This window comes from Phyllobates terribilis, unplaced genomic scaffold, assembly GCF_046119375.1.
Source record: "Phyllobates terribilis strain yellow unplaced genomic scaffold, ASM4611937v1 Scaffold_3__8_contigs__length_932513732, whole genome shotgun sequence".
NCBI classification, from domain to species: domain Eukaryota; kingdom Metazoa; phylum Chordata; class Amphibia; order Anura; family Dendrobatidae; genus Phyllobates; species Phyllobates terribilis.
This window is the reverse complement of record NW_027362763.1, coordinates 251,241,196-251,264,069: the sequence shown is the minus strand read 5'-3', so window position 1 is coordinate 251,264,069 and position 22,874 is coordinate 251,241,196. Positions and strand designations below refer to the sequence as shown.

Genomic DNA, 22,874 nt, shown 5'->3' with positions numbered 1-22,874 from the left:
GGGCCAGTCCAAGAAAGCCAAGAACCCGAATCCTCCGTTAAAATGGGGTAAAACAGAAGACGAATCCTTCACTAGACTGAAAGTGGCTCTTACGGGAGACGAAGTCCTGGCCTACCCCGACTATGGCCAACCCTTTATACTCCATATGGATGCCAGCAACGTGGGATTGGGAGCGGTGCTGTCCCAGGTACAGCAGGGCAGAGAGAGGGTGATTGCCTATGCCAGCAGGAAGCTCCGTCCTACGGAAAGTAACCCCGACAACTATAGTTCCTTCAAGTTGGAGTTTTTAGCCATAGTTTGGGCTGTAACAGAGCGCTTCAAACACTACCCCACCTCCTCCAGATTTACAGTCTTCACGGATAACAACCAGCTGACGCACCTGGAGACTGTGAAGCTTGGTGCCCTGGAACAACAATGGATGGCTCGACTGTCCAACTACGAGTTTACCATCAAGTATCAGGCGGGGCATAAAAACGCTAATGCTGATGCGCTGTCCAGGATGCCCAACTTTCCAGATGAGGGAGAAGACCCGAAGATCAGGAGGAGATAGAGCTACCCACTTTCCATCGTCACGGGGTGACCCAGTGCTCCCACTGTGTGAGGGACAAGCACTCCACCAACAGGGAGGCCATGTTTAACCCATTGCCCCACCATGGATGGGAAGAAACACAGGATAGCGACCCTGCTGTCCACCTAGTAAAGGAGTTGCTGACACAAGCTGACTTGCACCCTGATGCAGATACTCCACAGGAGACCCAACAGTTGTGGAAGGAGAAGGGCAAGCTGTTCATCTACGAGGGAAAGCTGTGTCGAAGAAGCATCAACTCCAGGACACACAAACTGGTCTGGCAGGTGGTAGTCCCGAGGCGGGATGCGCCAATGGTCTTAGAAGCGTACCACAATGGAGCAGGACACTTCGGGTGGAATAAGTTAGAAGTCCTGCTACTTGAACAATTCTACTGGGTTGGCATGAGGAAAGCAATTGAGAGATGGTGTCGAGAATGTGGTCCATGCAACCTGAGACGGAAAGACCGTGACAGCCAGTGGGTTCCCCTGCAGCCCATAATCACCAAACAGCCACTTTAACTGGTAGCCTTGGACCACGTGAAGCTAGCCCCAAGCCAGTCAGGCTATGTCTACGCTCTCACCATAGAAGACCACTACTCCAGGTTCTTGGTAGTAGTGCCAGTGAAAGATCAGATGGCTCAGACGGCAGCCAAAGCATTTCAACAACACTTTTGTCGCCCGCACGGTTACCCTGAACGAGTGCTGACCGACCAATGTCCAGCCTTTGAAGCAGAAGTGTGGGGTACTGAAGGCCCAGCTGCAGAAACCAGAGGGCAGAAGACTGCAGGACTCCTGGCCCCATCAGACGCCCGGAGGCTCAGCAGCACATGTTCCCAGCACTGCCACATGGGAGCGACACTCCAGGAAGGCATACAGGTGAGCACAAAGATGTTTTACTCAGGGACGAGGGCCACAGCACAGCTATAAGCAGCAGGGCAAAAGGGTTTAGCGCAAAGGGAAGGCCTCCAACTTCACCTGGTGAGGTGGACTCCCAACTTGCTTCCAGGCCACCCGGACCTTTACTACAAGCTAGTACCTGTGCCCCGGTCTGCCTAACCACCGTAAGTAAATATAAGAGGAAACCGCCATTAAGTTGTGGACTGGTTATTATCTGTGCCATCCCCTGCACTACACTGCACAGCAACATCTATAACATCACCATTTCCAGCCCTGGAGCTAAGCTCTGCCTGTGGAGAGCTTTCCCAACTCTGCTGCGTCACCATCAGCTCCAGAGGATCTGCACCGCAGCGGTGGCTCCATATAGCCGCATACCACAGGTGGCGTCACGAACATTAAACTATAAAAACTATAATTCCCTTTTATTGACTGCCCTGAGTCATGGACCGGGTCACTGCCACTGTGACATCTCCTGCACCGACCTGCCCGGCACCGAGTACTCCACGGCCCAGGGAGCGCGTCACATCCCCTCTTGTTTGAACGTGGTTGACAGGAGGGGACGGAGGAAACAAGCACCAGTGTTGCGCAGCCCACAATACAGCCTAGCTTTGGACCTCCTGGAAGAGCATTACATATGAGTGCCTTCTTGATGCACTATCAGCAACATGATCCCTGTATAGCTAGGATTCAAAATAATGCTGACTACTGGATTGCCACTCTGTTAGATCCACGTTGTAAGAGTCAATTTTGCCAGATGCTTCCCACCCTGGAAAGGGACCCGCTTATGTTGGAGTATGGAAACAAGCTTTTAAGCAACCTTAATAGAGGTTTTCCCCAAGATAACAGCGAGGCACACAGTGTGCATCACAGCTGTAGTCTTTCAAACTTCGGCACATCAGTTCGTAAACGCCAAAACATTAGGAGCAGCAGAGAAAGTGGTAGAAGCAATTTCTGAGAGTCCTTTCACACATTTTTTGCACAAGCTTGTGCATCATCACAACAGAGTACAAGTCTGACATGTGGTGCACGACTGGAGAGGATGGTGGAGGAGTATCTAGGGCTTAATACACTGCTCAAAAAAATAAAGGGAACACTCAAATAACACATCCTAGGTCTGACTGAATGAAATATTCTCATTGAATGCTTTGTTCTGTACAAAGTTGAATGTACTGACAACAAAATCACACAAAAATCATCAATGGAAATCAAATTTATTAACCAACGGAGGCCGGGATTTGGAGTCACCCCCAAAATTAAAGTGGAGAAACACACTACAGGCTGATCCAACTTTGATGTAAAGTCTTTAAAACAAGTCAAAATGAGGCTCAGTATTGTGTGTGGCCTCCACGTGCCTGTATGACCTCCATTCAAAGCCTGGGCATGCTCCTAATGAGGTTACAGATGGTCTCCTGTGGGATCTCTTCCCAGACCTGGACTAAAGCATCCACCTACTCCTGGACAGTCTGTGGTGCAACGTGACGTTGGTCGATGGAGCGAGACATGATGTCCCAGATGTGCTCAATCTGATTCAGGTCTGGGGAACGGGCGGGCCAGTCCATAGCTTCGATGCCTTCATCTTGCAGGAAATGCGGACACACTCCAGCCACATGAGGTCTGGCATTGTCCTGCATTAGGAGGAACCCAGGGCCAACAGCACCAGCATATGGTCTCACAAGGGGTCTGAGGATCTCATCTCGGTACCTAATGGCAGTCAGGCTACCTCTGGCAAGCACATGGAGGGCTGTGTGGCCCTCCAAAGAAATGTCACCCCACACCATTACTGTCCCACTGCCAAACTGGTCAAGCTGAAGGATGTTGCAGGCAGCAGATCGCTCTCCACGGCGTCTCCAGACTCTGTCACATCTGTCACATGTGCTCAGTGTGAACCTGCTTTCATCTGTGAAGAGTACAGGGCACCAGTGGCAACTTTGCCAATCCTGGTGTTCTGTGGCAAAGGCCAAGCATCCTGCATGGTGTTGGGCTGTTAGCACAACCCCCATCTGTGGACGTCGGGCCCTCATACCACCCTCATGGAGTCAATTTTTAACAGTTTGTGCAGATACATGCACATTTGTGGCCTGCTGGAGGTCATTTTGCAGGGCTCTGGCAGTGCTCCTCCTCTTTCTCCTTGCACAAAGGTGGAGGTAGCGGTCCTGCTGCTGGGTTGTTACCCTCCTATGGCCCCCTCCACATCTCCTGGTGTACTGGCCTGTCTCCGGGTAGTGCCTCCAGTCTCTGGACACTACGCTGACAGACACAGCAAACTTTCTTGACACAGCTCGCATTGATGTGCCATCCTGGATGAGCTGCACTACCTGAGCAACTTCTGTGGGTTGTAGAGTCCGTCTCATTCTACCACGAGTGTGAAAGCACAACCAACATTCAAAAGTGACCAAAACATCAGCCAGAAAGCATTGGTACTGAGATGTGGTCTGTGGTCCCCACCTGCAGAACCACTCCTTTATTGAGGGTGTCTTGATAATTGCCAATAATTTCCATCTATTGTCTATTCCATTTGCACAACAGCATGTGAAATTAGTTGTCAATCAGTGTTGCTTTCTAAGTGGACAGTTTGATTTCACAAAAGTTTGATTTACTTGGAGTTATATTCTGTTGTTTAAGTGTTCCCTTTATTTTTTTGAGCAGTGTATGAATAACATAAGTGAGGATTTTGACCCTTTTACATTTTGGTCTTCAAAAATGAATCAATGGCCTGACCTCGCCTCTCACTCCTTGGTAGTGTTGAGCCACCCCCGTAGTGTTCGAGTTCGGTTCGGTTCGTCGAACACCCGTGTGTTCGCCGAACAGTTCGTCGAACTGTTCGTCGAACACCTTCGAACACCGTTAAAACCAATGGCAGGCAAACAAAAACACATAGAAACACATAGAAAACACCTTCAAAGGTGTCCAAAAGCTGACAAACTGCTCAGAAGACACAACTAACACATGGAAAAGTGACAAGTACATATAGTCATGCGAAAAGAAAAGAGGTGGAGGAGTAAAAGGAGGGGGAGACACAGATATAGGCATGTCATGCCCTTCTAAAATCCAAAAAGTGAGAAGCCGAGACGGCCAGTCCGCTCCTGCCCGTGCCACCTCCGTGTCGCCGGGTTTGTGCCAGAGCCGCGGTGAACCCTGACGGCCAGCCCCCCTCTCCCAATACTGGTGCCTGTCCGCTGGTGGGTCGAGAGAGCCCCCCTGTGGTGGAGGCAGCTCTAAGCTTTTTAATTTAAATTGTCCCTCTAATTTGAATGAATACACTTTAAATCCATTTACAAGGATCTATTGGAGGGCAAGTCTCATGCCAGCAGCCGCGTAATTCCAGCTCCAGTAGCGTCCACTAAAGCTGCTGCAGTTAAAAAGCTTTTATAAGGATCGAGCTCGGCTGTCCACCGCAAGGCATCCTAGTGCCAGTCCCAGCCCCTATGCCTTGGGGTGCCTCCTGATGCTCTTCACTAAGTATCCCGTGGTCCCGAAGCATTTCCTTTGAAAAAATTAAGTGTCCAAACTACAGGTGGTGTAGCTTGCTTAACAGCCGGGATAATACGCTGACTAGCAGACACTGCTACTAGGCACAAAGTATTTCCTGGGCTAGATGCAGTTAAAAATTTGTAAGTAGATACTCTCGTTGGATGCTGAGAAAGCATTCCATAGAGTCTCCTGGCACGCCATATATGATTCTCTTAAAAAGCTTGGGGTAGGGGTCTAGGGGACCCTTTTATAGCCAAAATCACGGCCCTGTATCACAATACGTCACCTAGGCTGAAGATAAATGGAACTGTAGCACCGAGGGCTCGGTTGCTACAGACGTATTGCACCTCACCCAGAGGTGTGATATCTCACTCTCAGATAAGGATGGAGTGTGGATCAGGACCCGACACCTGCATGCATTACACCACATTGCCGTGGGGCAGGGCGACCAATATGCCCCTGAGATGGGCACGACAGTCCCTGTCCCTGGCTGGAGTGGGGGGAGGGAACACTGAGGAAGGGGAACCCTGCAGCGCAGGAGCAGGGAGGAAGCAGTTCCTGGGTGCATTGAGAAGGGAGTATAAAAGGTGGGCACCATCTTAGTTCAGTGCAGAGAAGTCTGAGCAGAAGTGGCAGGGTGCAGGGGCTCTGCATGAGCTCTGCTCCGGAGGCGGGCCTAGTAACAGAGGCCCAGGCCTGCAAGAGGGAGAAGGAAGGAAGAGGAGCGGAGAAGGCTCCAGGAACGAGGAATGAAGGGATCCCAGGGGTGCGGACGGGCGAGTCGCCACCGCACGCCCGAATCCACCTGCGTGGAGGGGTCAGGCCAAAGGGGGAGACCGGTCCCCGAACTAGTGGAGGCAGGAAACGACCCTCAGCTAGAAACCGGAGGCTCTGACATTTTATGTGGCGCAGCCCCTTGCTCCACCCGCTAGGAAGGCACCACATAGGGTCAGGGAAACTGGCGCCAAGTTTACCAAGAGGAGGCCCGAGGCAGCCGGACAGAAGTGTTGGTAAGAAAGGCCAGACAAAGGACACACAAAGGGGGTCCTGTGAAGCGCTCCAAAGTTATCTGGGAGTTGTCTGAGCCCCTCACCTGGTGAGCACAGTACGACGTGGGCAGCCGTTACCTGCAGACGTGGTCTGGATAATAAGAACTGTGAGTAAAGGCCCTGAACTGCATCACTGACTCCGTGTCGTTACTGCTGCTGCCCTGCACCATCACCCCCATCCTCCGCATACACTGCCCTGAGGCTATACTCCTCCCGTGGGGAGTTATGCTACGCTCTGCTGCACCCACAACACCAGCCTTAGCGGTCTGTCCTGTAGCGGCGGTTCACTCTGACCGCAATCCACGGGTGGCGTAGTCGGACATTTAAACATGAAAACCACATAAATAGTTCCGCCACTGGTTTGACCGCCCTGAGCCACGGAACCGGATCGCCGCCACGAAGACTACAACCACCAGCATCCACCAAAAAGGGTCCGGCTCCGGGTGTCCCAAGGCCCAGGGGGTGCGTCAGAACATTTTCATCACCTTTCACAATCACCAATGGGACAAGGCAGGGATGTCCTCTGTCCCCTCTCTTATACATCCTAGTGACGGAGCACCTGCTCTCATCAATTCGCCATAACCCCAATATTAGGTGGATTGAGGTGGGAGGCACCGAGTACAAGTGCTCTCTATTTGCTGATGATGTCCTAGTATATATCACTCAATCACATATATCCATCCCTGCTGTTATGGCTGAAATAGATCACTTTGTTACATGGTAAAATTTTAAAATCAATGCAGCGAAGTCTGAGGCCCTCGATGTCTCCCTCCCTAAATCCATATAGGATTCCATCCAGTCCAACTTTCCCTTTGCCTGGCCCTCACAGGGTATCAAATACTTAGGAATTCCTATTCATAGAGACCTCTCCCATCTATGTTATCTTAATTTTGGGCCCTTTATTGAACAATTCCATACAGACCACGGTTGGCAAGTTAGAACTGTAAGATTCACTACGTGAACCACTGGTGTTTTGTGGAAAAGCACATGTACACCGCGTTCCAAATTATTATGCAAAAAGTGTTTAGGAGTGATAAGGGAAGAATTTGTTTGTTTGTCAGTTAAACTCATTGATGGTGATGTGTGTCAGGGCTCTTTATATCACTGTAAGCAATTGCAGACACCTGTGCTAATTAGTTTGGCAGGTGTGTCCAATAAAGGCAAGACTACTTAAGAAGGCTCTCTCACATTATTAAGCAGCCTACATTTTCTGCCAAAATGGGAAAGAAAAAGGATGTGTCGGCTGCTGAGAAGCAACAAATTGTGGAGTGTTTAGGTCAAGGCATGACTACAATCAACATTGTGCGATGATCAGGATGAAGTGTCTTGGCAATCAAGAAGTATGTAGCTGATTCACAGTACACACGTGTGCGTGCTGATAAGGGCAAATTGAGGACTCTTTCCTACAGGCAATTACGTCAGGTTGAAAGAGCAGCGGCAAAAAAGCCTTGTCATAGCAGCAGACAAGTTTTTGAAGCTGCTTGTGCCTCCAACGTCCCCCGAACAACAAGATGCAGGGTCCTTCAGAGGTTTGCAGCTGTGCATACGCCATCCTGTCGACCTCCTCTATCCACTTCACACAAGCAGAAACGGCTCCAGTGGGCCAAACATTACATGAAGACTGATTTCAAAACTGTTTTGTTCACGGATGAGTGCCGTGCAGCGCTCGATGGTCCAGATGAATGGAGTGGAGGATGGCTGGTTGATGGACACCCCACGCAAACACGGCTACAGCGCCAACAAGGAGGAGGTGGAGTAATGTTTTGGGCTGGAATCATGGGGAGAGAGATTGTCGGCCCCTTTAGGATCCCTGAAGGCGCTAAAGATGAACTCCATAATGTATGTGGATTTTCTCAAACAGCACTTCCTGCCATGGTTCAAGAAGAAGAACCGTGTATTTCACAGCAAGATCATTTTTCTGCATGATAATGCACCATCTCATGCTGCACATAAAACATCTGCATCTCTGGCTGATATGGGCATAAAAGGGGACAAACTTATGGTGTGACCCCCATGCTCCCCTGACCTCTACCCCATTCAGAACCTTTGGAGCATCATTAAAAGGAGTGTCTATGATGGCGGGAGGCAGTTCACATCTAAGCAACAGCTCTGGGAGGGTATTCTGTCCTCATGCAAAACAATTGAAGCAGAAACCATCCAAAACCTGACAAATTCAATGGACGAGAGAGTTCAGAAGCTCCTTTCGAACAAGGGGTCCTATGTGAAAATGTAACATCACCTAGAATAAAGTTTTGAGTTGAAAACTGTTTGATTTCAGTTTCTAACAACCTGCTAATGCTTATAATTTCAAAAATGACCATTTTTTTGGTCTTTATTAAAATGAAAAGGTTGATCGAAAAGTTTGGGGGATCTAAGAGTGTGGCAACCCAGTAGTCATGATTACTTCGAATTCTGACAATATGAGGGTCATGCTGCAGGTAGTGCAGCAAGAAGGCACTTATGTGTCTTGCGCATCTCGGAGCCCCAAAATTATTTTCCGGGCTAGATGCAGCTAAAAATTATTTTTAATTTTAAATCTGGTGAAGCTTATTATAGATGGCCTAATAGGATCAGTGCTGCACACTGCTACAAAGCCCAAATTATTTTCCAGTCAAGATACAGATAAACATGATTAGTAATTTGAAAGCTTAAAACGGTTGGTAGGGTGATTTTAACCAATCATCAAGCTTTTACTCTCCCCAGGATGACACAGGGGTAGAAAAGTCGTTTCGGATCCATGATTTGTTCATCTTTATGAACGTGAGTCTGTCTACATTATCAGTGGAGAGCCGCGTGCGCTTATCTGTCAGCACACCACCAGCAGCGCTGAACACACGTTCAGACAGAACGCTGGCTGCGGGGCATGACAAGATCTCCAAGGCGTAAGTGGCTAGCTCCAGCCATTTATCCAGATTGGAAGCCCAAAAAGAGCAAGGGTCCAGTGACACAGTCGTGGCTTCAATGTTTACTTGGAGATACTCCTGTACCATCGTCTCTAGGCGTTGACTATGTGTCAGACTTCTTGTCTCCTGTGGCCTTGCAAAGGATGGGCTAAAAAAGTGGTGAAATGATTCCGCAAAATTGATGTTACCAGCAGATACTGTGGTTCTGTTACGGTTTGAGTGCTGAACACTTGACGGTCCCACGGTTGGCAAGTTGGAACTGTGAGATTCACTACGTGCACCACTGGTATTTTGTGGAAAAGCACATGTAAGATTCTGCAACTGTCTCTGCTGATACTCCTGCATGCGTGCATCCCTTTCAATGGCAGGAATAATTTCTGCAAATTTACTTTTGTACCGGGGATCTAACAGTGTGGCAACCCAGTAGTCAGGATTATTTCTAATTCTCACAATTCGAGGGTCATGTTGCAGGTAGTGCAGCAAGAAGGCACTCATGTGTGTTGCGCATCCAGGAGCACCAAGTCCCTGTTGTGTTGGTGGCGAGGTAACAATCATGCTTCCTTCCTCTGTCCTCTCCCCCCAACCTCGCACAACAGAAATGTGATCAAGGTCTCCCTCATCTGATGAGTCTTCCATCAGTTCGTCCTCCACTTCTTCCTGGGCTCCTGCACCTTCCTCACTAGTTTGGCTGCTACCATGCGCCCTGGTTAAACCATCTCCCCCACCCTCACATGCCTGCCGCCTTGGTGCTGCCGACCGTCTGGACCTTGCAGATGTTAGCCCTTCCGCATACAACTCCTCCTCCTCTACTTCCTCCACCTCCTCTTGTGCCACCACCTGACTCCGAATTCTGTTTAACATGTGCTCCAGCATGTAAATCACCGGAATAGTCATGCTGATAATGGCATCGTCAGCACTAAACATCTTCGTCGCCATTTCAAAACTGTGCAGAAGGGTGCATAGGTCCCTGATCTGAGACCACTCCTCCAGCGTGATTTGCCCCACCTCTGAATCTCGTTGGCCCAGGCTATACGTCAGAACGTATTGCACCAGGGCTTGTCGGTGCTGCCACAGTCGCTGCAACATGTGCAGAGTTGAATTCCACCGGGTAGGCACATCGCATTTTAGCCGGTGAAGTGGCAGGCCCAACGACTTCTGTAGAGATGTAAGTCGCTGAGCTGCGGGATGCGAACGGCGGAAGTGAGCACACAGCGACCGTGCCCTCTGCAGAAGGCCATCTAGTCTGGGATAGTGGGCTAAAAATTGCTGGACAACCAGGTTCAACACGTGAGCCATACAAGGCACGTGTGTGACATTGCCCCGGCGAAGGGCCGCACCCAGGTTTGCAGCATTGTCGCACACGGCCTTCCCTGGTTTCAGGTCCAGTGGAGACAACCATTCATGAAATTGGTTCTCCAGAGCTGACCACAACTCCTCAGCTGTGTGACTCACATTTCCCAGACATTTCAATGTAAAAACCGCCTGATGACGTTGAGCCCTACTGCCAGCATAGTAAGGAGGTGTGCAGGATCCCTTCTGCGCAGTTAGAAAGCTTGTGGCATGACCAGACAGGCTTTGGGTGCAGGTGGAAGACCGAGAGGAGGTTGAGGAGGCAGAAGCAGTGGAGGAAAAATGACATAAAGAGGATTGACGCACAACTCGTGGGGACGGCAAGACTTGGACAGCAGCCCCTTGTCCTGCTGTCACCATAGTTACCCAGTGCCCAGTCAGCGACATGTAACGCCCCTGTCCATGCCTACTCGTCCAAGTGTCTGTGGTGAAATGCACCCTGTCACACACAGAGTTTCTCAAAGAAGCGGTGATGTTGTGTGCGACATGCTGGTGGAGCGCAGGCACACCTTTCTTTGAGAAGTAGTGCCGACTGGGCATCTGGTACTGGCGCACTGCGACGGACATAAGGTCTCGAAAATCTTCTGTGTCCACCAGGCGGAAAGGCAGCATTTCTGTAGCCAAGAGCTTGCAGATGGTGAAATTCAACCTCTTAGCTTTCTCATGGCTAGGAGGAAATGGTCTTTTACTTGTCCACATCTGAGGGACCGAGGGCTGGCTATTGTGCTTAGACGGGGTTGATAAGGGTGTCCCCGGCAAACTGCCGGTCTGTGAGGAAGATGCAGGCGGACATGTTAGGTTGCCTTGATCCAAAGGTGGTGCTATCGATGTCGGACAGCGCTCAAGACCAGCTGGTGTTACCACATCCAAAGAAAATGATGACCTGCCAATCACGCTGGCTGTTGCGGGTAAAGAGGTGGCAGGTCTGCGCCCCAAAACAGGTGTGACTGCTGTCCCCCCAGTCACAGAGGATGAAGAGGCCGCGGATGCACAAGATATGGCAGACGGTGGTTGGCCCGGCCGGCTAGACCGCATTGTAGCACACTGAGCTTCCCACTGCAACTTATGCTTCATGTCCATGTGCCGGTTCATGCATGAAGTACTCAAACTATGTATTTTTTGGCCTCTACTTAGCTTTTGCTGACAAATGTTACAGATAACACGAGTTGGGTCATCTTTATCGATCTGAAAAAATGCCCAGGCTATGCAAGGCTTAGCACCCATGCGACCTGAAGAGCCACCACGACTTGTGGTGAGAGGCAGAGTTGTGTTTGAGGATGCAGTTGTTGACGTGCTTCCAGTACTACGTCTCTGTCCAGGAAGGCGCAACCTGACCTCGTCGTCACTAGCATCTTCCTCCACCTCCTCTGCTGACCTCATCTCTTGGCTGACTGTGGGTTGACAGTAAGTGGGATCTCCGACCTCATCATCATCACCCTGTGCGTTATCACACCCGTCGTCCTCAGAGCCAACCTGTTCCTGCCCTGACAAAAAACTAAAGTTGTCGCTCCAATCAGGTATTTGAGTCTTATCATCGTCTTCCTCATTGTCTCCACCAACAGGAGTTACAGTTTGGGAATGAGGGTCTACATTATGGTCAGAACCTTCTGCGTCTGGTCCTGGATCCGACTCATAAAGATTCTGGGCATCAGTGCAGATCATTTCCTCGTCTGGATTCACAGAAGCGCTGGAGTCGACCTCTGATTCCCAGGCTATAGTATGAGTAAACAGCTCTGCAGACTCAACCATCTGTTCTACCTCATACTCAGACGGGCAGCTGGAGATTTGGGAGCTGTGAGGAAGCAAGTGCGATTTGGGTGACACCTTTGAGGACTGGAGTATTTGTGATGTTGAAGTTGATGTGGAGGAGAGCCCACTTAAAGGAGCACTTGATATCCGTTGAAGCACCTGCTGTTTTTGTGCCTCATCTGGAATTTGTAGCGATTGGCGTGGCCGTAAGAAAGGGATCTTATCACATTGTCCGCTAAAAGAAGTAGACATTTTAGTTTGGCTGGAAGATGGTCTTTCTTCTGCACCTACCCCACGGACACAACCTTTTTTCCCCTTCCCAACACGCCTATTCCCCTTTCCACGAGCAGCAGGCCTTTTTCCACTCATTTTAGTGGTTAACTAATTCACAACTCTGGAGTTGTTTGCACAAAAAAACAATGGATGGTAACCGAGCAGAGCTGAGTGGCCAAACTGTGGTATTAGGCCAAAACTATTGGCTGGGTTAGATGCAGAAAAAAATTATTTTTAATTTGCAACCTGATGGAGGTCAGTATAGATGGACTAATAGACCAAGTCCCACACACCGCTAGAAGCCCAAATATTTTTTCAGAGCTAGATGCAGAAAATTTTTTTATTCAATTTGCAACCTGATGGAGGTCAGTATAGATGGACTAATAGACCAAGTCCCACACACTGCTAGAAGCCCAAATATTTTTTCAGAGCTAGATGCAGAAAAAAAATATTTTTAATTTGCAACCTGATGGAGGTCAGTATAGATGGACTAATAGACCAAGTCCCACACACTGCTAGAAGCCCAAATATTTTTTCAGAGCTAGATGCAGAAAAAAATTATTTTTAATTTGCAACCTGATGGAGGTCAGTATAGATGGACTAATAGACCAAGTCCCACACACTGCTAGAAGCCCAAATATTTTTTCAGAGCTAGATGCAGAAAAAAATTATTTTTAATTTGCAACCTGATGGAGGTCAGTATAGATGGACTAATAGACCAAGTCCCACACACTGCTAGAAGCCCAAATATTTTTTCAGAGCTAGATGCAGAAAGAAATTATTTTTAATTTGCAACCTGATGGAGGTCAGTATAGATGGACTAATAGACCAAGTCCCACACACCGCTAGAAGCCCAAATATTTTTTCAGAGCTAGATGCAGAAATTTTTTTTATTCAATTTGCAACCTGATGGAGGTCAGTATAGATGGACTAATAGACCAAGTCCCACACACTGCTAGAAGCCCAAATATTTTTTCAGAGCTAGATGCAGAAAAAAATTATTTTTAATTTGCAACCTGATGGAGGTCAGTATAGATGGACTAATAGACCAAGTCCCACACACCGCTAGAAGCCCAAATATTTTTTCAGAGCTAGATGCAGAAAAAAATTATATTCAATTTGCAACCTGCTGGACGTCAGTATAGAAGGACTAATAGAACAAGTCCCACACACTGCTAGAAGCCCAAATATTTTTTCAGAGCTAAATGAAGAAAAAAATTATTTTTAATTTGCAACCTGATGGAGGTCAGTATAGATGGACTAATAGACCAAGTCCCACACACTGCTAGAAGCCCAAATATTTTTTCAGAGCTAGATGCAGAAAAAAATTATTTTTAATTTGCAACCTGATGGAGGTCAGTATAGATGGACTAATAGAACAAGTCCCACACGCTGCTAGAAGCCCAAATATTTTTTCAGAGATAAATGAAGAAAAAAATTATTTTTAATTTGCAACCTGATGGAGGTCAGTATAGATGGACTAATAGACCAAGTCCCACACACTGCTAGAAGCCCAAATATTTTTTCAGAGCTAGATGCAGAAAAAAATTATTTTTAATTTGCAAACTGATGGAGGTCAGTATAGATGGACTAATAGACCAAGTCCCACACACTGCTAGAAGCCCAAATAATTTTTAAGAGCTAGATGCAGAAAAAAATTATTTTTAATTTGCAACATGATGGAGGTCAGTATAGATGGACTAATAGAACAAGTCCCACACGCTGCTAGAAGCCCAAATATTTTTTCAGAGATAAATGAAGAAAAAAATTATTTTTAATTTGCAACCTGATGGAGGTCAGTATAGATGGACTAATAGACCAAGTCCCACACACTGCTAGAAGCCCAAATATTTTTTCAGAGCTAGATGCAGAAAAAAATTATTTTTAATTTGCAACCTGATGGAGGTCAGTATAGATGGACTAATAGACCAAGTCCCACACACCGCTAGAAGCCCAAATATTTTTTCAAAGCTAGATGCAGAAAAAAATTATATTCAATTTGCAACCTGCTGGACGTCAGTATAGAAGGACTAATAGAACAAGTCCCACACACTGCTAGAAGCCCAAATATTTTTTCAGAGCTAAATGAAGAAAAAAATTATTTTTAATTTGCAACCTGATGGAGGTCAGTATAGATGGACTAATAGACCAAGTCCCACACACTGCTAGAAGCCCAAATATTTTTTCAGAGCTAGATGCAGAAAAAAATTATTTTTAATTTGCAACCTGATGGAGGTCAGTATAGATGGACTAATAGACCAAGTCCCACACACCGCTAGAAGCCCAAATATTTTTTCAGAGCTAGATGCAGAAAATTTTTTTATTCAATTTGCAACCTGATGGAGGTCAGTATAGATGGACTAATAGACCAAGTCCCACACACTGCTAGAAGCCCAAATATTTTTTCAGAGCTAGATGCAGAAAAAAATTATTTTTAATTTGCAACCTGATGGAGGTCTGTATAGATGGACTAATAGACCAAGTCCCACACACCGCTAGAAGCCCAAATATTTTTTCAGAGCTAGATGCAGAAAAAAATTATATTCAATTTGCAACCTGCTGGACGTCAGTATAGAAGGACTAATAGAACAAGTCCCACACACTGCTAGAAGCCCAAATATTTTTTCAGAGCTAAATGAAGAAAAAAATTATTTTTAATTTGCAACCTGATGGAGGTCAGTATAGATGGACTAATAGACCAAGTCCCACACACTGCTAGAAGCCCAAATATTTTTTCAGAGCTAGATGCAGAAAAAAATTATTTTTAATTTGCAACCTGATGGAGGTCAGTATAGATGGACTAATAGATCAAGTCCCACACGCTGCTAGAAGCCCAAATATTTTTTCAGAGATAAATGAAGAAAAAAATTATTTTTAATTTGCAACCTGATGGAGGTCAGTATAGATGGACTAATAGACCAAGTCCCACACACTGCTAGAAGCCCAAATATTTTTTCAGAGCTAGATGCAGAAAAAAATTATTTTTAATTTGCAACCTGATGGAGGTCAGTATAGATGGACTAATAGACCAAGTCCCACACACTGCTAGAAGCCCAAATATTTTTTCAGAGCTAGATGCAGAAAAAAATTATTTTTAATTTGCAACCTGATGGAGGTCAGTATAGATGGACTAATAGAACAAGTCCCACACGCTGCTAGAAGCCCAAATATTTTTTCAGAGATAAATGAAGAAAAAAATTATTTTTAATTTGCAACCTGATGGAGGTCAGTATAGATGGACTAATAGACCAAGTCCCACACACTGCTAGTAGCCCAAATATTTTTTCAGAGCTAGATGCAGAAAAAAATCATTTTTAATTTGCAACCTGATGGAGGTCAGTATAGATGGACTAATAGACCAAGTCCCACACACCGCTAGAAGCCCAAATATTTTTTCAGAGCTAGATGCAGAAAAAAATTATATTCAGTTTGCAACCTGATGGAGGTCAGTATAGATGGACTAATAGAATGATGCTATGCCCAAAAGATTTTACTTCACTAGGTGCAGTAAAAAAATTGGTATTCTATACACAGGTGGTATATCTTGCAACACAGATAGGCTACTCCACTGACTAACACACTCTGCAATAGGCCAAAAAGGATTAGCTTTGCTAGATTCAGCCAAATGCTGTGAAAAAAACTTGCACAGCACTGGCACAGACCTGCCTGGCAAAAACTGATAGGAACTGATGTAACCTAGTCCTGAAAAGGACTCCAATTACAATTAGTCTTTACTCCCACAATCTATCTATTTAAGAGCACAGACCTGCCTGATAAAAGTCGTAGGAAATGCTGTAACCTAGTCCTTAAAAGGACTGCAATCACAACTATTCCCTACTCCCAAGCTATCTGTATATTTGTGCGAAAATTGGCTTGAAATTAACAAGGTATAGCGCACACAGCAACAGCGGTGCCGTCTAACACGCAGCTGCAGCAGTGAGAAAATGGTGGCGACGGGGAAAATGGCTTGGTCTTATAGGGCAAGGACATGTGACATACACTGCCAATCACACATGCCCTTGCTTGTGTGAAAAAAAGCACTTCGCTCCGTGTGTGCGCTGCTGATAGGCTGACAGATTGCACCTCCCCACTGCAAATGCGGGAAAGAGAAAAAAAAATGGAGATCTTCATTGTTCCTGCAGAGATCCATCCCCTGCCCCTCCCCCCGCCCCGCTGTACACTCAAACTGCGTATTAACATTAATTTTCATCATTACTGAGAAAAAATCCAGTTATGATTTTGGTGCACGAACAGTTATCGAACATAACCTCGAACAGCCGAATTTTTCTCAAATTGTTCGTGTTCGCCGACCGGCTCGAACACCGCCCAAAACAGCTCGAATTTGAGATTGGCGAACAGTTCGAGTAGAACAACGCTCATCTCTACTCCTTGGAGGTTTTATCATGTCCAGCAGCCAGCATTCTCTCTGAACGTGTCTTCAGCGCTGCTGTTAGTGTCTTGACAGATAAGGGCACCCGGCTGTATCCTGAAAGTGTAGTTCGCCTAACTTTCATCAAGATGAACAAGTCATGGCTCTCCAAGGACTTTTGTACCCCAAGTGCAGACTGTACAGAGTAGGCGATGTTGTTGTTTTCAGTGTGCTGCATTGATCTCTTGAAATTGCAGTCTGTGATATGGCTTCTGTGCCTGCTCTTGCTGCTGCTGCTGCAGGTTTTAGACCCTAATTTTGGGAAATGTGGAGAATTCTAATTGTGTCTCCATCCATTGGGTTGGCTGTTGTGGGACAGGTTTGAGTCTGCATTAAACTACTTGTAGTCTGATGACATTGATGCCACTTCGGTGGTGTTAGGCCCTCATTTAGGGCAATGTGAACACTACTGGTTAGGTCTCCATCTCCTGGGTTGGCTGTACTGGAAGATGTGGGTCTTATTTACACTATTTCTACTGTAGTGAAATTGATTAGACATTGCTAGTGTCTGCCACAATTTTTTTTAAATGTGGGGAATCCTGATTGCATCTCCATCTATTGGGTTGGCTGTAGTGGAACCTTTCAGTTCTGCAGTTTAAGTTGTGTTAGGTTGCGTACCAGTCCTTGCTGCACTCCTGATACAGACTCTGCCTACATGTTCGCTCATCACTAGTTCCCATACATTTTCCTTTAGCCAGATAAGTGGAAGTTATTTGGACATTGCTTGCATTACAAAGGTCAAAACATTTTCAATTGACTCCAAGGGGAACTCACAGCGCTCTACACATATTATCCAGACAATTAGAGACTTTTAATTTATACGATTCACGCAAATTTAATTGACGCGCATAACAATTTTGGGGCAGATTTGCAAAGTCAGCGAATTTGAATTTCAAAAAATCCACTCAGCTCTAATTGCTACTATTGTTATATATTGTTCTAAAACACATGAAAAGTACTACAAACAAATGAGCTCTAATTTCGGGTATTTCAATGTTATCATTATGTAGACCTTAGACTTGTGGCTCCCTTAATACAGACATTTGCAGAATTTGTTTTATCAGTTATACATGCCTCTATTCTTGAAAGCTCTTCTTTCACCAACCCTCCCTCTTTTGCAGTCCATTATGTTACTGGGCCAAACTTTTAGGCACACACCATAGGTTCAGGGCAGCTAATCCACTACACACTAATTATCAATCCTCTCCATTCTGAAGTCCCACAAAGACCCTTACACGTCCAACAGCATTCTCTCTTAGTATTTATATTACTCCACAACCCAATTAAGTTGCCTACTCTTGTTGCTGACATCTTTCACAGACTTTCGCAGAGTACCATTTCTAGGGCTGAAAACACAGTCATCCCTTACTGCATCAGTGACAGCCTACACAGAACTCTACATGGTGCTGCTATGATTATCTCAGGCCACCATTATAAAGCAGCAACAGCTCCTCTTGCCAGCTTAGCATCTGCACATTAGTGATAGCACCTCGTAAGCTCGCTCCTATGGAACCCTCAAAAGCATAGTAGGTAACGTACTGAACAGTATTTCCACGTGCTTCTTATCACTCTCTCCTGCCTTCAGCCCTCTCTTGTAGTAAGATAATTTAAAAAATTGCAAAACAGAGAAGACAGCGCTACTGTTTGGACAATGTCGAGTGTGTGAAATCTAAGGATTTTTGTATTGAAAAAACCCCCAAAGAAGTATGTCCAAACACCAGTAGCAGTACCCCTATCATCCTTGTTTAATTCCTTGGGCAAAAGGGTCACCTGTTGGGTTTATACTCCAATAGTCACAACACAAGTGTAGGCTTTTCTGTTTATTGTGACCTTCCTGTTTGGTAGTAGCAGTGGATTTAGACAAAATAGTTAAGATGGGTGTTGGGCACCTCTTGGAGAAGTATCATTAGTGAGGTGTTTTCAAGGACTATACACTTCAAGAGTGGTCTGATCTTTTTATGTCATATGATGGAGACAACGGTCCACATTTAAAATGTGTATCCTTGAATAAAGCAGAGCAATAGTGTATTTTACACTATATTTGCATTTTCCAGCTGATACTTTTACTCCAAGAGAAGCCCAATACAAATCCGCTGTTTTACTTTCACCTTTTGAGAAGTTTGCGGGCTTCTCAAAAAGATGAAATTTACCAAAATCATCATTCATAGACTGAGAAATAGGCTATGCCTCTCTATCCAAGAAGATCCCATGAGCAACTGAGTTGTCATAAAATATACTTTCATATACATACATTTTTATATTTCAAAATTAGCATATGGTTACATTGGAAATGATAGATAGATAGTGTAGATATATACTGTAGATAGATAAACAGACATAAATAGATATTATGGGATATTATGTAATATACCTCCTAATGATCTTGTTTTAATGTTACGTCAGCAGCTTATTGATCGCATCAAACTTAAATGTCAAGTGTCAAAGACTAACTAAACTCTGGTTCACAAAGGTCATATATGAATATTCTATGTCCAACATATTTGAGTACTATAGAAATCTTTATTAGCAACTGAAAACACAGCTCTAGAGTTAATAACAACTCAGATTATCAATATCCTGCATCATTTTAAGGAAGAACAGTAAATATAAATTTATCTTCAGCTATTATAAGACTTACAGTAAAGAATGCAATGAATTGTTAGGCTACAGGTTGAACTCGATGGACCTAAGTCTACCTTCAACATTAGAACTATGAAACTTTGAATAACTACAGTATATAGGCCAGTAACAATCAATACTTACTGGAGTCAGTTAATAGTACGAGTGTGCGATGTATGGCTTCACTTACCATTGTATCAGACGATCCTAATGCTTGCAATCCTCTACCAGCCAGTGACACTGTGTGAGTTCTATGACTTCTCTGTGTATACGGAGAGCAGCTGTAATAGACTCATTTGCATATCTTGAGTAATGCTGGTTAATAATTCAAACATAAGTAACGAGCCTGCGTAGCCAAACTCACATCGTGGTTAGCAACCAACAGGAAGAAATATGGTTTACAACATCCATCCATAAGCAACCTTCCATGTTTAAGTCAGATTCATTTTTGGAACTAAAAATCAGGTATAAAAGTGATTGCTGACGTTGCATCAGTTCTCTCTTCAAGCTCTTCACTTTTTTTTCTGTAATTACCATATACTCAGATGCACTGTAGGATGTATAATAAAAGATTGCATTTTATATGGTAAATGAAGCAGTATATAATATGAGTCATCTTTTATACGTAAGTCTTTTAGTTCCCGCAGTGATGATGAGTAGTAATGTAATGGTATATATTTTTACTACTATCAACATAATGGGATTTCAGGGTGCTTAACAGTAAGTATTCTGCACGCTGGGTGCCAAATATACCTGTACTTGTAGCTTTTACCCAAGCACAGCTTTCTACAACAGTTACACGGCACCTTGATTATACTAATGCATGTATGAATGATGAAAACAATTTGGTAACATCTAAGAACTGTAATAACATTCTCAGGCCCCGATCTATAATAATATCAATTTTGAAGATTACCATGAGACTTCTATTTAAAGCTCTCTTGACATGTCTGTAATAATAAATACTATTTATTCACTTTAATGCTACAGTTGAGGAGACTCTGTGATGTGTTGTTTCTCTGTTATTTCACCTACAAAATTTGGAACAAATTGACAAATAGGTTTTACTATCATTGTCATGAAAGTGTTGTGTCCCTGCATAATCTAAGGCCACGTTCACACGTTCAGTATTTGGTCAGTATTTTACCTCAGTATTTGTAAGCCAAAACCAGGAGTGGGTGAAAAATACAGAAGTGGTGACGTGTTTCTATTATACTTTTCCTCTGTTCCACTCCTGGTTTTGGCTTACAAATACTGAGTTAAAATACTGACCAAATACTGAACGTGTGAACGTGGCCTAATACTAGGTGCATTGATTGGACAGTGTAATAGCATATAGGGACCTACTCTCAATTAATTGTCAATTTATTCATACATTTCAAGGAGGAACAAGAGTAATGGTACACTAAAGAGTTATAAGAAAAGATGCTCTAGAATTGTAATTTTATTGAAAATATAATTATTTTCTAAAACTGTCATGTCAGGAAAGCTGTTGGGTCCTCTTTAAAACATATAAATAGATCTTTAAAGGGAGCCTGTCACCCTGAAAATGCAGTTCAACCTTCCAGTACCATTTTATAGATTGGGGGGAGCAGTATACAAGGAAATCTATCACTGATCGGTCCACCCACTGGACCAAAAATCCCAGAAAGAGCAAAGGATTAAAGGATTAAAATATAGGTTATACTGAATATTTTCTCACAAAACTATATATCAATCTACTAAGTTACTCCTGCTCTATAACATAGTGCCTGCAGATTAGTCTTCATTTTTATGGTAACAGGTTTCCTTTAAGCACAAAAAGCTTCCGTGTACAGGACAATAAAAGTCCTTTACTTGTTTGTTTTTTTAACATACTGTACATTACCTTACTATCTATGGAGAATAAACCTCTGCTTTTCTTTACACTTTTCCACTTTTTCTATGCCTAAATACGAGTGTTACATTATATACAATACAATTAGCTGTGTATAAATTCCTGGACGTAAAATTTGGAGATTATTTTAATATGCAAATTGCCTCTTCAGAGAAAAAGAGGACTTGTACTCTATAGCGCCACCTATTGGAAGTAGCAATCCTACAAGTCGCAATCAACCCTTTAACGAGTCGTGCAATATGACTTAGGATAAAAGCCAAATCAGAATCTCAATTTGCAGACACGGTGTTTCCGGCTGTTGGCCCTCATCAGTGAAAAGTATGAGAACTGATTTGGCTAGGTGAGAGGCTCTGGACTGAAGTCTAAGGGGTAGCGTTTCTCAGTGTCCATGATTAGCATTCTTCTCATATTTTATCTTTTCTTAACCAGAAGAGAAAAAAGAATAAACTGCAATATAAACATAGTTTGGGAATATTCTCCTCTGTAGATGCAAGTGGTCAAAGTCACCAGATCTTTAGGGATGGCATGACATCTTATTTGGGTGGATAACAATGTGCAAAAAGTGCAAATTTTAGTGGATGCAAAATTTTGTTTTAAAGACTTACCTAAATGCAGGTCTCAGGTCTTTTTACTGACTGAAAGTTACTAGTCAGTACGACTGTGAATTTCCGAGAATAGACTTGGCAATGAACGTTTCACAGAACATCAAACACTTTTACTGAATATCCTGCTTTTTCAGGGTAAATATCCTGGAGGGGGGCTAGTTTGGATGGAAGAAGGTAGGGTTTGCTCTTAGAGGAAATAACATTTCTAATACAGGAAACATACAGAAGCAGCAGATCTGAATTTGCAACCTGACTAACAATAGCTTTATAGATTTAATGGTTGGCAAGTGGAAACATATATACATGCCAACAGGCTGTTTTGACGTTGAATGGCTCCATGAAACTTTGGGAGATGTTATAGATGTGTAATGCAGGTGTCAGAATGCATCGCGCAGAGTCACAAAATGAGGGCAGTCAAATAGCTATAAATAACAATTTATATATATATATATATATATATATATATATATATATATATATATATTAAACAAGCTGACGGGGATTGCAACAGGGGTTAGTAATGAGAACACTATCACAATAGCAATAACAATAGCAATAACACACAATACCTCACAATAGCAATAACAATAGCAATAAAATTCTTCTCTAAAATACTGTATCTAGCCCAAATATGGGATTAGCACTGAAGTCCATTGGTTCTGAAAATAGTCCTAGCGGGGGTCTCCGGTTATTCCCGCTAGGCCTTTAAGTCTTTTTCTGACAAAGTCAATTAGATCCCATTTAGCTTGTTCCACCTCACCCATCCCCCTCCCAACCTGATACCCTAAACCCGATTGTTCCCGGTACCGTGAGGGAGCAGTTGAAGTGACAGCCCTGTTCAGTGATGACACTCGTCGGCTTCTGCTGACGAGATCTCTCCTTCACGACTCGTTTCCATCCTCTCCTTGTCCTGTCCATCGGGGCAGTTTACCACGTTGTGAGTAGGAGAGTCTTGTACATTTCCTTAATGTCGTATCCAAGTCCCGGTCCTCTTCCGTAGCCGTGACACCAGAGGGACCGCTGCGCTGAATCCCGCGGTCATTCACCAGCAGCCACCCATCTTGCCTTACGGGTCTCTCACCTTGG

General features: G+C 44.5%; 1 protein-coding gene across 1 annotated transcript in view; it reads right to left on the bottom strand.

The window, feature by feature from the left end:
• The window catches only part of SUCNR1 (succinate receptor 1), a 123,006-nt gene extending 101,103 nt beyond the window's left edge, over positions 1–21,903 (bottom strand). The window contains exons 1-2 of the mRNA XM_073673068.1: positions 21,789–21,903; positions 19,498–19,857 (exon numbers count right to left, since the gene is read on the bottom strand). Of these exons, the coding sequence (XP_073529169.1) occupies positions 19,498–19,500 (3 nt within the window). The 5' untranslated portion in view covers positions 19,501–19,857; positions 21,789–21,903. The remainder of the gene's footprint in view (positions 1–19,497; positions 19,858–21,788) is intronic.
• Positions 21,904–22,874: the final 971 nt, after the last annotated feature.